The 16,081-nt window shown below is 37.8% G+C and overlaps 1 protein-coding gene across 1 annotated transcript in view; it reads left to right on the top strand.

Moving 5' to 3' along the window:
• The first annotated feature begins 1,093 nt into the window (after nt 1-1,093).
• The window catches only part of FAM83F (family with sequence similarity 83 member F), a 36,388-nt gene continuing 21,400 nt past the window's right edge, over nt 1,094-16,081 (top strand). The window contains exons 1-2 of the mRNA XM_070756092.1: nt 1,094-1,819; nt 12,790-12,957. Coding sequence (XP_070612193.1) covers nt 1,364-1,819; nt 12,790-12,957 — 624 coding nt within the window. The 5' untranslated portion in view covers nt 1,094-1,363. The remainder of the gene's footprint in view (nt 1,820-12,789; nt 12,958-16,081) is intronic.

Here is a 16,081-nt window from a genome sequence, read left to right as displayed (position 1 = left end):
ATAGATCCATTTTTAAATAAATAAATTCCTCCACATCCCCCTCTTATCCCAAGTTTATTTGGATTTTTCAATTGGAAATTTCAAACTTTTCTGACTGGGGGATTGTGGGAGCTGAAGTTCACAGAAGTTTTAAAGTCATTTAATTTAAAAACAGATTCGTTTTAAATGAACAAGAAAGAATCCCTTTCTTGTCAGTTTCTGTGCTTTTATTAAACAAGTTGCAAAGTTTTATGGCAGCGTTTTTTCAAGAAACTTGTGACTGGGGGATTCTGGGAGCTGAAGTTCACAGAAGTTTTAAAGTCATTTAATTTAAAAACAGAATCATTTTTAAATAAATTATGTGTTCCCTTCCTTGTCAGCTTCCGTGCTTTTATTAAACAAGCTGCAACTTTTTATGGCAGCGTTTTTCTCAAAAAACTTTTGTGACTGGGGGATTCTGGGAGTTAAAGTTCACAGAAGTTTTAAAGTCTTTTGTTTTAAAAACAGATTCATTTAAAATAAATTATGTGTTTCCTTTCTTGTCAGTTTCCGTGCTTTTATTAAACAAGCTGCAACGTTTTATGGCAGTGTTTTTTTCCCAGAAACTTTTGTGACTGGGGGATTGTGGGAGCTGAAGTTCACAGATTTTTTCCCCTTTTTTCTTTTTTTCCTTTTAAAAGCTTTTATTGAAAATTCATAAAAACAATGGTACATACAGAAAATAGAGAAATATCTAAATCTCTCTTTCCTTGCTTATTTAACTTTATATGCAATTTTACATCTTATGCGGTTTTTCATGTCGATATATTTTTCTATCCTAATTCTATGTTCTTATGTAAATAAAAAGGCTCAAACAAATAAACAAGCAAAACACACCTACACACATAAATTATCAAGAGAAGGGAGATTAGATAAAAGAAAAACATACTCACAAAAGTTTTAAAGTCATTTAATTTAAAAAGATATACAAATTATGTGTTTCCTTTCTTGCTTTTATTAAACAGGCTGCAACGTTTTATGGCAGCCTTTTTTTCCAGAAACTTTTGTGATTGGGGGATTGTGGGAGCTGAAGTTCACAGAAGTGTATTAAAGTTGCTGAGGTTGAGCAATCTACCGACTTAAGAGTAAAATGCGCCTGCTCAAAGTTGTTAAGTTTGTTCTCGGGACAAATACACCTCGGCGTGAGACAGTAGAGCGAGTAACGTGACCGCCTTTTACTGACTCGGCAGATTCGAGAACAAGTTACGTAGGCCGAGTCGGTCCTCTCACCTTTCAAGGTGCGCGGGAGGCGGTTTACGAAAGCTCCTCCCGCCTTGTACCGGATTAGTTACCGGTACCGTTGGCAGGCGGCAAGTCCACAGGGAGGGAATCGCCGACGTGGAGCATGGCGGAGTCGCAGATCCTTTGCCTGGAGGAGACTCATGCGAACGAGCGGGTCACCGAGCAGAACCCGCGTTATTACTATAGCGAGGAGCAACGACGGGCGCTGGAGGTCCTGGCGGCCGACGGGGAGAAAGCGTTCAAGGCGCAGGTGAAGGCGGAGAAGCTGCCCGACTTCCTTTCCAGCCGGGAGTTGGAGGTCTTGCGCGACGGTTGGCAGTCTTACGACGCCCACCTGGAGATGGGCAAAACGATCAACGGACCTTCGGGGAAACCCCTCTCGCTGTCTTACTGGCCGGACCGCTCCGACACGGAGATCCCTCCGCTGGACATGGGCTGGACTCATAACTATTTCTACCGGGGAACCACGCGTCTGGCCCTCTACACGCACCCGCGCAAGGAAGAGCAGACGCCTCACGTCAAGCAAGTGGTGCGCGAAACCATCCAGCAAGCGAAGAAGGTGGGTAGTTCGCCTTTGCGCCTTTTCCAATCGGAGGGCGACTCGCCCAACCAGCCAGCCAAAACCAACCAGCCAGCCAGCCAGGGCCAGCGGAGACCTCTGCCTCCCGACCTACCTCGACGTTAAGAGCTAACTTGCCCCAATTATTTCCTCCACTTGGAGCGAGGGGTTTTCCTCCTTTCCTCCGCCGACGTTTACCTCAGGAAAAGGTAGCAGTTTGCACCTCGCAAAATCTTAGTTTTGAATCCGTTTCGGCGCGTGGTTGAAACGGGCCGTTGGAATTTTATTCGGTAAATTATAAACTGCTCAGAATAATAATAATAAAGGGTACACTTAAACCAATTTTTCCCAACCTTGACAACTTGAAGATATCTGGACTGCAACTCCCAGAATCCCCCAGCCAGCGAATGTTTGCTGGGGGATTCTGGGAGTTGAAATCCAGATATCTTCAAGTTGCCAAGGTTGGGAAACACTGGCTTAAACAACACAATCCTGGGCCTAGAAAGTTTAGAACTAAGACGCCTTAAACAAGATCTAAGTATTGCCCACAAGATCATATGCTGCAACGTCCTGCCTGTCGGCGACTACTTCAGCTTCAACCACAACAACACAAGAGCACACAACAGATTTAAACTTAATATTAACCGCTCCAAACTTGACTGTAAAAAATATGACTTCAGTAACCGAGTTGTCGAAGCGTGGAACTCATTACCGGACTCCATAGTGTCATCCCCAAACCCCCAACACTGCCCTTAGATTATCGACAGTTGACCTATCCAGATTCCTAAGAGGTCAGTAAGGGGCGAGTACAAGTGTACTAGAGTGCCTTCCGTCCCCTGTCCTATTGCTCTCCTATATCGCCTATACCTTTCTTCTATTCCTATATCTCTTCTTCTACTCTTTCTTTTCTTTTATTTCTTAGATATATTTTACTATGAGTATCTCCTCTATAACCTTCATCATGTATTTTACTATGTGTATATAGATATATACCCACTAAAACCCTCATTGTGTATTGGACAAAATAAATAAATAAATAAATAAAAATAAACAATATAACTCCAAGTAAATCAAACGTCTGTGAAAGCAAACTGTCCACTTAGGAAGCAACACTGATTGACAATCCATTTCAAATGCTGTTGTGCACATTGAACTTTGTACAGAATAACGTATTCGATGAAAATATTTCATTCATTCAGATCTAGGACGGGTTCTTTGAGTGTTCCCTTTATTTATTTATTTTGAGCAGTATATATACAGTAGCTGCATAAACTGTGGTGTACACGGGTCTGTGCAAACAAACATACTTGGACATCTATAGCAAGTTTTATTTAGAGCAGTGGTTCTCAACCTTTCTAATGCTGCGATCCCTTAATACAGCTCCTCATGTTGTAGTGACCCCCAACCATAAGTCTAGCGCAACTCTCCCAACAGAGCTTTAAGGTGATTGGCAGAGGAACACCCCCACTGTTAACGTCTGATCGGTTTGTAAAAATATGTTCCAAGGCCCCAGAATAAAAGTTTTAGTTCCTAACACCATGGGAAATTTGTCTTTTCCCATGGTCTTAGGTGACCCCTGTGAAATGGTTGTTCGACCCCCAAAGGGGTCCCGACCCCCAGGTTGAGAACCACTGATTTAGAGTGACAAAATCGGTTGAGTGAATGTTGTTCCAGGCCCTAAACATTTCACCTCTACTAAAGTCCCTTCTGTAATAAGCCAGCACCTTATCTTTTCTTTTTTTCCTTAAAGGTAACAAAGGTTCTGTTTATTTTAAAGAAAGATTGCTTAATTTGCCTCTGGAAGGAGCTTAAGGATATAGCTGGTAGAATTCTTATGGAAAAACTCTACACAACAAGCCCTAACTTGTTCTTTGAAGTGATCATTTTCAACAGTAATTTTTTCATGATTCCATGCAAATTTCTCTGAGACAATATTTATTTATTGGACTTATACACCACCCGTCTCCATGGACTCGGGGCTCCTAAATTTACCTTTTAAAAAGTATGGGAAACTATTTTAATTCTTACAAAGTGCAACCATTTTTTTTGAGGTGATCATTTTCAACAGCAAATTTTTCATGATTCCATGCAAATTTCTTCTGAGAACAATATACACAGATCCTAAATTTACCTTTTAAAAAGTCAGTATTTTAATTATTACAAAGTGCAACCGTTTTCCTTACACATTCAACCAAATTGAAATAAATGGTAATGACATTAAAGAATTCATATATTGTGTCAATATTTTTAAAAAATTATTAAACCACACTTTCATCTCTTTCTTCTAAAAGCTCATAATAATTTTACAAGATAGAAAATATACTTTCCAAGAACCTCTGAATGGGATTTTTCCTACCAAGGAAGAGTATCTGGCTGAGCTTGAAAATAATTAGGGTTAGATATTAATAAATACTTAAGACACTTGTGAATGAGGATAAAATTCTCCTTGAATCTACTACTTCTTACTTTATCATTATTACTTTTAGGATTTGAGGACAAGATCTTGGCAAAGTTTTAGAGCAACAAATCAAAATGTCACAAAATAAAACTTCTTAAGTTCATTAGGCTGCTTATTAACAAAGCAATGTTTATGTAGAAACTAAAGTCTTTAATAAATAGCATTTCTAAAGGGATTGTGGGTTAGGCAATACCAGGTGTTATAAAAGTAGCAAAGACTGTGTTTGCATATCACATCCACAAACTAGCTTAATGTATTTTGAGAACCTGGCAGTTACCAGTAATATACACTCAATAGTTGAGTTGTTGATTATCAGCAGTCAAGAAAAACTACTGGAGTTTATGTTGAATGAAGTAATACTTAGGAATTTAAATACTCGAATATGTGTTCAGGAAGGCCTGGGAAACCAGTTACCTTTTACAATTTTCAACTTCCTTAATTATTGGCCATGTGAACTGGAGCTGCTATGAGTATAGTCCAGCAAATTTGAAGGATCAAAATACACTGCTCAAAAAAATAAAGGGAACATTCAAATAACACATCCTAGATCTGAATGAATGAAATATTCTCATTGAATATTTTGTTCTGTACAAAGTTGAATGTGCGCAACAGCATGTGAAATTGATTGTCAATCAGTGTTACTTCCTAAGAGGACAGTTTGATTTCACAGAAGTTTGATTTCCTTGGAGTTAATGTATATTGGGTTGTTTAAGTGTTCCCTTTATTATTTTGAGCAATGTATATCTAATCCTTATTCTAGAGCAAGAGTGTCAAACTTACGTCATCACAGCCGCTTCCCCCCCCCTTTGCTAAACTTGGCATGGGCGTGGCCAGCTTGTGACGCATCCTGCCACTGGGCCGGGAGTTTGGCAGTCCTGTTCTAGAGGAATGAAATTGAATTTAAGAATTCAATTTTAATTCTTTGTCTACTTGGAAATCACTTCTGGATTTTGTGCTTGAGGTGGAAAATATGAAACTTTGATTTTGGGTTTTACCAATTGGACAGGCTTGTTGTTTTAGAAATGGATAGTTTATATTATTATGTAAAAATAAAAAGTTAAAGTTTGATGCTATTATTCTACTGCACCATTGCCTTTTCTTTCTTTTTTCCCTTTGCCCTACGCTTTTCCCTTCCTTCCCCTTCATATTTTCCTACTATTTTCTTTTTTGTATTTTAAATTATAAACAAAATATGCAAAAAGAATCTAAATAAGAATTGTAATCACTTTTACTATCAATTTCCAATAGCATTACTGTAATGTACTTTACATGGGACTGTCCTAGAGGACAGAAGCCATAATTTCTCCAGAATGCATTGCCATACATAGTTATACTCACACCCTGGTACAACAGCAACTATTTTGTGAGCTACTATACTTGTTCCCAATAGATTATATAGGTCAATTCAAAGTGGTGGTTAGCATTTGTCGACGCGTGGAACTCATTACCGGACTCCATAGTGTCATTCCCTAACCCCCAACATTTTACCCTTAGACTATCCACGGTTGACATCTAGCGTGCCTTCCGTCCCATGTCCTATTGTCTCTCCTATATCTCCTATATCTTCTCTTCTATCCCTATATCTTTTCTTCTATTCTCTCATTGATATACGTTATTCCTATATTTTCTCTTCCATTCTTTCTTCAATATATTTTATTTCGAGTGTATCCTCTATAATCTTCATTGTGTATTATTGTGTTTTGGACAAAATAAATAAATTAAATAAATAAATAAAATAAAATTTTCACAATCCATTCCTCCAAGGATAGAAGCAGGATCTGCTGTACTTGATGGAATTTGCCTATCCCACATGCTATACTTTTATGTATTTATTTAATTTGTCAAATTATACCTGTTATCTACTAGATAACAGGTATAAGTGTAAACATGGACATGAACAAGGATAAGTACAAGTAAATGGGGACAGTAGGACAGGGAAGGTAGACACAATGGTGGGATTATGCACGCCCCCTTTTACAGCCCTCTTAGGAATGGGGTGAGGTCCATAGTTGACAGTTTAATGTTGAAGCTGGGGGGGGGGGGTTAGAGGAATTCCAGCTGTTGACCACTCTGTTGCTGAAGTCGTAATTTTCTGCAATCACATTTGGAGTGGTTTACCTTGAGTTTGTATCTTTGTTTACCCGTGTATTATTGAGGTTGAAGCTGAAGAAATCATTGACAGGTAGGAGACAATTTTGTATCAGACCGTAGGTGGCATAGTTCTAAGTCAGTGATGGGGAACCTATGGCACGGGTGCCACAAGTGGCACGCAGAGCCATATCTGGTGGCACACAAGCCATTGCCCTAGTTCAGCTCCTATATGCATGTATGTGCCAGCCAGATGATTTTTGGCTCGCACAGAGGCTCGGGGAGGGCATTTTTGGCTTCCAGAGAGACTCCTGAGGAATGGGGGAGGGTGTTTTTACTCTCCCTTGGCTTCAGGGAAGCCTTTGGAGCCTGGGTGGGATGAAACACGAGCCTACTGGGCCCACCAGAAATTGGGAAAGAGGCCGTTTCCAGCCTCCAGAGGGACTCTGGTGGATGAGGGAAGCTGTTTTTGCCCTTCCCAGGCATTGAATTATGAGTGTGGCACTCACGCATGCGCGATAGTGTGCACGCACGCTCTTTTGGCACCCAAGAAAAAAAAGGTTTGCCATCACTGTTCTAGGTTGTCCAGGCCCAAAATTTCAAGCTTAGTGGTATACGGTATTCTGTTGTGAGGAGAGGAGAAGAATACTCTTCTTGTGAAAGATCTGTACACTCATTCAATTGTGTTAATGTCCGATATACAATGTGGATTCCAGACAGACGAGCTGTATTCGAGAATTGGTCTAGCAAAGGTTTTACATGCTTTAGTTTTCAGTATAATGTTACCTGAGAAGAAGCTTCACAAAATTAGGTTAACAATGCTTAATGCATTTTTGGCAATGGTGTGACAGTAAGCTCTGGGACTTAGTTTGTTTGAGATGAGTATTCCTAAGTCCTTGACAGAGTGAATGTCGTCTACAAGATCATATCTGACTAGTTCTTTTATGTGGTGCTTTTATTGTTGCCAATATGTAAGACAGAGCAGTTGCTGATTGAGATTTGGAGTGGCCAATTGTTCGACTAGAATGGGCTTGTTTCATTTCTATTCCCTGAGGCAATACCATGGGGCAGGACCCAAGAGGCATGCCTTTTGTTGCTGTACCAGTCTTCTGGAATGATCTCTCTTTCTCCCTTTCCTTCTCTTCCCTCCCTCCCACTCTCTCTCATTTTGATCCATTTCCTAAGCATTGGAATCAAATTGATTTGAGTTTACACTTGGAGGGGCATACGTAGAAATGAGGGTTCCAACCGCCTATTACACCTTGTTAATGTTTTTAACTGCTTTAGGGGCGGGGTTCTTTTTTGATTCTATATTGCCAAGAGTTACATGTTGGATTATGATATAAAGATACTAAATAAATATTATGTACTTTTTGAACCTGCTTTTTTAAGCTCCATGCAAACAAAGGCTTTATTGTACTCTCCTGCCTCATAGTCAGGAATGATGTAATTAATTTCATTAATTAACAAATGTATATACCGTAGCTGTCCACTTCCCTGAATGTGACTCTGGGAGGTATACAATAGTTAAAATAATCTCACAACCATTAAAACAAAACAAAAAAGAATAAAAGCAAATTTGCAGAAGAACATTATGCTACCCCACAGTGAAAATCCACTGCACATCCAGAAAAGATCCACACTATAATTCTGTCTAGATAGTTTTAGCGTGCAACATTCAATTCAATTCAATTCAATTTATTAGATTTGTATGCCTCCCCTCTCTGAAGACTCGGGGCGGCTCCCAAAAATGCTGTGATCGGTGATTTCAACTAAAATCTCAGATTTGCCAACCATCTGCTATACTAAAAGTTTCCTCTAATTCCTATGCATAGCATTACTTCATGCAGTATTTTTTTTCTTCTTTCCTATCATACTATTCACTGATGAAATTTACAAAAAATAGTTTCTGGAATTGTGGGTTGATGATCAAGTTATATGTGCTTTTTATCTCTTGCTGACATGTGATAGCAATTTGGCTTTGTGCATCCAATGTGCAACTGCTAAATAAGTATTAATGAAGACCCAAAGTTAGAAAAACATGTTCAATTGTAAATACTGATATGATCTGTAAACTTCCTATGAACTTTGGTTTATGGTTTTGTAGATATTGGATTTCATTGTTGTGAAGAGCCCTATAATGGAATGTGAGAAATACTTTAGGAGATTGGGCAAAGAGACATTGCTAAAGGAAATGTTCACTGAGAGATAGCATCACCCATAGGTAGATAGTGGCCAGGGCAAGAGGCTCAGAAGAGATTCTTCTTAGTTTCTTGGTGATAAAGGACAGGAGAATTGACTTGCAGACTTGAAAGATTCTATCAGCATTACACGGAAGTAGAATTAGTGTATCTGGTTGTCATAGGCTGATAGTTGCATGCCATTCAGGGCCATTCTGTTCAGGACTAAACCAATGTTCCCTCTAATTTTTTTGGGGGGTGGGTGGAAAAGTATAGTGTCTGAGCGGCAGTCCCTTTGGGACTGGGCGCCACAGAAATAATAAATAAACAAACAAACAAACAAACAAATAAAAAACCCACCCTGTTTTGCCTCAGAGAGTTTCAAAATAAAATACTGTACTGTGTGTCTATAACAATGAGCTCATAATAGGGCAACTCTATCAATATCAAAATGCCACTTAAATAGTTGAGCTAGTTTCAAACTAGATTTTGATTTTCTTTCTCTCTTCCTTACTCCCATTCTTTTTCTTTCTCTTTTCCTTCCTCTCTTTTTTCTATCTGTTTCTCTCTCTTCCTCTCTCTCTCCTTCCCTCTCACTCTTTCCCTCTTGGCTTCTGGGCAGGTTTGGAAAACTCTGAGTTGATGATGATTTTTAAGTGAGCGATTGCTCACTACTCAGCTTAGAGGGAACTATGGACTAAACGCCTCCATGCATGGGGGGTGGGAGGCAACAAAATCCACAGCCACTTGGTACTGCCAGAATCAAGTTAAACCTATTCTTCTCCCTTTATACCCTCACAGTTACCAGACACTAGAAAATGTGGTGGCATCACTTTCCAATCTGGAGCAGAGTTGTATGGTTGGGTTTTATAAGCATACTGATGATACTTTATAGCGTGAATCAACCTTATTTATGATGTCACGTATATGTTAATAGGAAGCAGAGAGAGCATTGAACTTTGATGAACCGCACATACCTGGCATGTTGGGCTTGACGTATTTCAGAATAAGGCTGCCTGTGTTGAAACTTGTTCCAGAGAAATAGCTTGTTCCAGAGAAATGGCTAGTGCAAGCATTAAAAGGCGACAACACTGCAATATCAAATATAAGGACCAGGAAACAAACCAATTAATGTACAGCACAGCTGCAGTTATAACTGAATACCTGGTTTGCAAAATCAACAAAGATGACAAAAAGCTGAATAATGCACCACCAAAATGGAAAATAGGATCAGCAAGCTGAGATCAGATGCAAAAAAGCTACAACAGATGAAATTAAAGAAGCTGAAGAACAAGAAGACCAAAAAATATCAAGAAATACCACTTGGAAACAAAGAAGATCAAGGAAGCAGTGGAAATAACGAGCAGCAATTGACAGCTGGAGCCAAGAAGATCAGCAGATATGAAGCTTGAATTGCAAATTATAGGTAGAACCTCCAATTTTAGTGCAATCAAAAGCATTTCTACCAATTCATCAATGGGGAAACTGCAGTGAATCAGTTAGTACCTGACAAGGATGAAACAGTAGTGTTCTGGGCACAAATATGGAATAACCCAAACTAAGGATGCAGCTTGGATAAAGGAGGTAGATAAGAATAAAAAAAAGCAGCTATTCTTCCACATGCATATTAATTTCTGGATGAAAAAGTAGGAAAATGCTTATCACATGACGCAAAACTAGACATGTTACTTTAGATGAAAGAAAGTTTAAAACAATTTTGATAGATTAATAAGCTGAAAATAACAAAATAAAATTTAATAGTTATATAGTTCAGAGGAAAACTAAATAAAATGTACTGATATAATGTGCAATATTTTTTATAATATATGTGAAAATGTTTGTATAAATATTACTAGATACTAGATCAGTGGTTCTCAACCTTTCTAATGCCGCGACCCCTTAATACAGTTCCTCATGTTGTGGTGACCTTCAACCATAAATCTAGTACCAATTCTCCCAACAGAGCTTTAAGCTGATTGGCAGGAAGGTCAGAGGGAAACCTCCCACTGTAAATGCCTGATTGGTTGGATTGTAAAAATATATTCCAAGGTGCCAGAATAGATGTTTTAGTTCGTAACACCACGGGAAATTCCTCTTTTCCCATAGTCTTAGGCGACCCCTGTGAAACGGTCGTTCGGCCCTCAAAGGGGTCCTGACCTCCAGGTTGAGAACCACTGTACTAGACGCTTCTCATATATACTATATGAGGATCAGTATGCAATAGCTCCTAAAATAGCAGATGCAAATTTAAGCAGCATTAATGGAATGATAATTACTAAATCATAGGAAATAATAGTTTTGCAGAATTCCAAATTGCCTACATGAGTCAGAAAGATTGAGAAGCTGGGATTTGTTCAGAGAAAGGAAATAAGAACAATTGTGTAACTAGAAACAAAGCTTAAAGATTGAATGAGGTTCAGTATATTCAGCCTTGAAAAAAGACTAAGAAAAAAAATCCAGACCTAAAATCGTGGCAGAGAGAAAAACATCAAAATCTATTTCCTAATGCCTGAGAATGCAAAATACAGAATAATGAACTACAGAAGTAATAAACTACAGAAAGGAGTTTGAACAATAAGAGAAGTTTGACAGTGGAGTTAATTACTGAGAAAAATGAGAATCTCTTTGTTGAATATATTGAATTAAAAACTGGATAGCTGTCTAACAAGGATGCTTTAATTTGGATTTCTAGACTGAACAGTGAATTGACTTGGTTATTACATCCCCCACTGAAAATAATGCTAGTGCTTATTTTGAGGCCAGTGCTGGGGGCAGGATCTGGGAGTTGAAGTGCAACATCTTATAATTGTTAAGATTGAGAAACATAATACTCAAGATTGAGCTTGCCATCTTCTGCATATAAAACATGTGCTCTACCATTATTACCTAACCTATACTGTTTTATCTGAGGCCAAATAAGAGCCAAAAATAACTATTTTTTAAATATACGAACTACTGTATTTTTCAGAGTATAAGACGCACTGGAATATAAGATGCACTTTTGTTTTGGTGGAGAAAAATAGGGGGGAAATCTGCCTATCAGATATTCATCTGGCTAGCATCCTTAGTCTGGTCAGATTCAGCACATTGTTTTATCCCCTGGTTAGGGCTTAAAAAAAACCCTTATTTGCAGAGAGTAACAATGAAAGAGCTTTCAAGCAGCTAAGAGCTGGGAACATCGTTAGCACCTGGCTAGGGCTAGAAAGAAACTTATTCAGAGCAAGTACAGTGTTCCCTCGATTTTTGCGGGTTCGAACTTCACAAATAGCCTATACCACAGTTTTTCAAAACATATTAATTAAAAACTACTTCACTTTTTTTTTCTATACCACGGTCTTTCCCTCCCGATGACATCATATGTAATCGCCAAACTTTTGTCTGCCATTGCTGATTGGCCGAAATCTTGGCCAGTCAGCATTATTGGAAAAAAATATTAATAAATAATTATGTTTATAAATATCAGGATCACTAAATGTCTTATTCAATGGTGAGTACCAGTAATAATGATGAGTGAATGGTTGTTAAGGGAATGGGAAATGGTGATTTAGGGGTTTAAAGTATTAAGGGATGGCTCGTGATACCGTTCATAGCCAAAAATGGTGTATTTAGTTCCGCATCTCTACTTCGCGGAAATTCGACTTTCGCGGGTGGTCTCGGAACGTATCCCCTGCGAAAATCGAGGGAACACTGTAGAGCAATGAAAAAACCATGCAAAAACTTAGGGCTTGGAAAATATTCTTCTCAGAGAGAAACAATGAAAGAACCTGTAAAGTAAGAGCTGGGAGTAGAAGAGTATACTTCTGAATTTTCAGCCTCTATTAAGGGAGTAAAAAGGTGTGTCTTATACTCCGAAAAATGCAGTATATTTTTAAAAGTTATAATCATTGTTAGATGAAGAAGTACGTTGTTGATATGTTGGTGAATGGAAAAAGGGATCTTCCCAATTATAGCTTACATTGTTCTAAGGTGAGGTTGTTGTGCACTGTGTTGCAAAGAGATTGAAACATATTGTTTTGGTGTTCTTTAGATAGTATTTAAACAGAACAATCCATGCAAGCCCCAGGATGACTCTTAACAAGAATAAACTGCTTTCACAAGGAAAACTTGTGTATGAAGTGATGGGTTCTAGAATAAGTTAAAGCATTTGTTTTTCATTCACAGAGTATAAATATATATGATACAACGTGCCTATTTCAACATTACTTTTTAAAGTAAATGTGTGTTCTCTTCTTGTGCATGTTCAGATAATTGCAATAGTCATGGATCAGTTCACTGACAGGGACATCTTCCGAGATATAATAGATGCAGCATACAAACGTCGGGTCCCAGTCTATATGATCTTAGATGAAGAGGGCTCCGTACTCTTCCTCGAGATGTGCAAATGCATGGACCTAAGTGATTTCCATATCAGGGTAAGAGTATATTTACTGTGCAATAACTAATGTAATTCATACCTCATTAATACTGCAACATATTGTGTTCATCTTTATCTAGGAAAGATTCAAGAATCATGGCCTTGATAGAGGTTTGAATCTTTCATAAAATGTTATAGGTGCCGTGATTACCAAATATAAATGCAGATAAATACAACAGATTACAATTTATTTTTAAAATCACAATTCAATCTAATCTATTATATAATCCCTTTTAAATATATATATATATCATTTTGACTTTCAAATTTCCTCCTTTTGCCATCTCTATTTTCCCTTCATTTTTTTCTCTCATCCATTTCCTTTACTAAAAGAAAAAGAAAATTGTGAAAGTGACAATGATGTGATCTATAATATTTCAGTGTGTAATGCAGGGCCCCCCAAACTTGGCAACTTTAAGACTTGTGGACTTCAGCTCCCAGAATTCCCCAACCAATGGAGAATTCTGAGATTTGAAGTTCACAAGACTTAAAGTTGCCAAATTTGAAGACCTTTGGCGTAATACATTTATAAGCCAACCACCATGTAAAGACAAATATAGAGGGAAAATATTAATTCTTTTGAAACCAAAGTTATTTCAAATTTCAGGACAAAGCAAATACTGTACACTATTTTATTGATTTGTGGGAATTCACAGCTGATTACAGTTAGTGAAAGATTAGCTGTGATTTTAATTGCAAAAATCATCATCAGTTTTTCTTTGCCCTATTAAGTTAAATAAAAAGAAAATTAAATACATTTTTAAAATGTCAGAGTGAGATTTGTAAGCATCCACAGCGTTCTTTCACATCAACGATATGATAACTTTCAAATATCCATTGTATTAACTTTCATATTAACAGCATTTCATAAATGCTACAAGTCAAGAAATTTCTAGAGTTAAGAAATATTTAACCAGTTTGTTTTTTTTTTGGTCATATTTCATCAGAGAGGAAAAATATTGCCCATGCAAAAGTCCAAAATAACTTTGATGATAGTCAGAAAGGCTTAAAGCATCTTGTCTTAAGAGAGTTCGAAAGAAATTGCAAAAAACTCCTGAAATAATCTGTTTGATCATAAATCGCTCATTCTAAATTTCTGCTTCATAGAATTTTATGCTGAAAAATCCTATAATTTGCTAAGACAGTACACAGGTTTAATTTCTGATATATCAAGTTAAAGATTTTATTCAGAAGAAAAATTTTGGGTAGAAATGATAGATAGATAGTCCCTGTGAGAGCAAACCGACTTCAATTCAGGAAGGGGTGGAACTTGTAAACCATCGTGTAGGTAGTTTTGTAATAAAGGACAATAATTACATTGAATTTTAATCCTGAAGTAACATAGAATTGTTAGAATTCAGAGGAATTTGAGGATCTCACAATCCTAGGGTAGAATTGTAGCTTTTTTGCACAAACCAAAAAATAACAACAAATACTAGATTTTTAGGATGGGGCAGTATGAGAATATCTTTTACTAATTCTAGCATTTTTCCAGTAGAACATAGTGCCATCTTGAGTGAATATATATTTCATCTACTTTTTATCAAATGAGTCTTGGGGAAAAATAAGAACTTTGAACCCCTTTCAGTATTCTGTAAAATATTGTTAAAGGTATATGTGTACAATATGACTTGGCATGTTGTGCATTCCTGCTCATTTGTTAATTAATAAACCCAAGATGCATAACTAAAAAAAAAAAGAACCTTGGTAGCTCTCTCCATTGACTTTCTTAGGCAGAGAACTTTAGGTCAAAATATATAAGGCTTCCTATGGCCTAAAAGAGGAACAAAGTCTCTTGTTCCAGGAAGATGGGAGGAAGAAAGCTAGGCTTTAAACCCTAGAGCAGAGAGACATATATTTGACTGCAGCGTGCAATGTTTATCATATATATGTTTTATAATAGTCTGCAATAAAGTAATTAATTTTGCTGAATCATGGCTACCAACCTTCTGTTGAGAATCTAGTTCCTGAGTAAGTTTTTGAGCACTGTTTCTCAATCTTGGTAATTCTAAGAAGTGGTTGAGGAATTCTGGGAACTGAAGTCCACACATTTTTAGAACTTAGAATTTCCAGAACTGAGGAACACGACTCTAAAGAGCCAAGATTTCTAGCCCTGCCTAGATATGGCTGTTACTGCCATCATTACAGGACGAGAATCTAGCACACGGGTGTCAAACTCGCCACGTCATGTTGCCTTTACATGACATTTTCCCCATTCATGGTGCTGGGCATGGCCTGCATGACAGGCATCCGGCCCGCGGGCCACCAGTTTGACACTCTTGATCTAACATAATTGACAGTTCTAGGACCAACCCTGACTTAATAATGGAAACCGTAACTGGAGCAGCAGCCGCCACTGCTGCTGTTCAGTATTGAGAACCTGCCCCCTATGTAAAGCAAATGTTATACTTTCCTTGTTCAAAATAAACTACATAGTTGTTAGATCTCTATAACAAATGACACTGGAAACGAGTGTGATGCTTTCAAGGATATAAAGGTATCTGATAAGTAGATTTCTTGTAGAAAAGCTAATAAAGTCAATAAGAAAGAATTCCTCATATTTCAATATGAGGCATTCAAGATACTTCAATTGCCTGAAAAATAAGCCCTGTTTATAGAGAAAGCGAGGGTTACCTTCTGTGCCTCTTTTCTTTCATCTGTAATATACCTGGCTTGGAGCCACTTCATTGTAAGAAAGCAAGACAGCACCTGCCTTTTGTTCTAGCAATGGAATTGGCTGTTTCCTTATGAGAATGAAACCCATAGATCTTAGACCTGGGGATTTCCACTGACGAAGCCAATGGAAATCCCAGATAGAGCTTACAATTAACCTAATGAGGCAGAAGATTCCTGAGAATTCTGTATGCAGTCAAGAAACCAAATGGATCATTGCACAAATCATCATAAGAATTATCACTAGAGCCACAAATGACCAGGCTCAAACGATTCTGCTTTAGGCCCATTAGTTTTTAAAAAAAAATCAAATTATGCAAAGTTGTAATTCTCCATAGAAGCCTCTAATGATGGGAAAGGTGAAAGGAAAGAGAACAAGATACCAGCAGCAAGGTTTGATGGACTTAATTACAGTAGAAATGAGTGTACTGAAAAACCCGGTAAAGGAA

This window comes from Erythrolamprus reginae, chromosome 6, assembly GCF_031021105.1.
Source record: "Erythrolamprus reginae isolate rEryReg1 chromosome 6, rEryReg1.hap1, whole genome shotgun sequence".
Classification (NCBI taxonomy): domain Eukaryota; kingdom Metazoa; phylum Chordata; class Lepidosauria; order Squamata; family Dipsadidae; genus Erythrolamprus; species Erythrolamprus reginae.
This window is presented reverse-complemented; position numbering and strand designations above follow the sequence as displayed.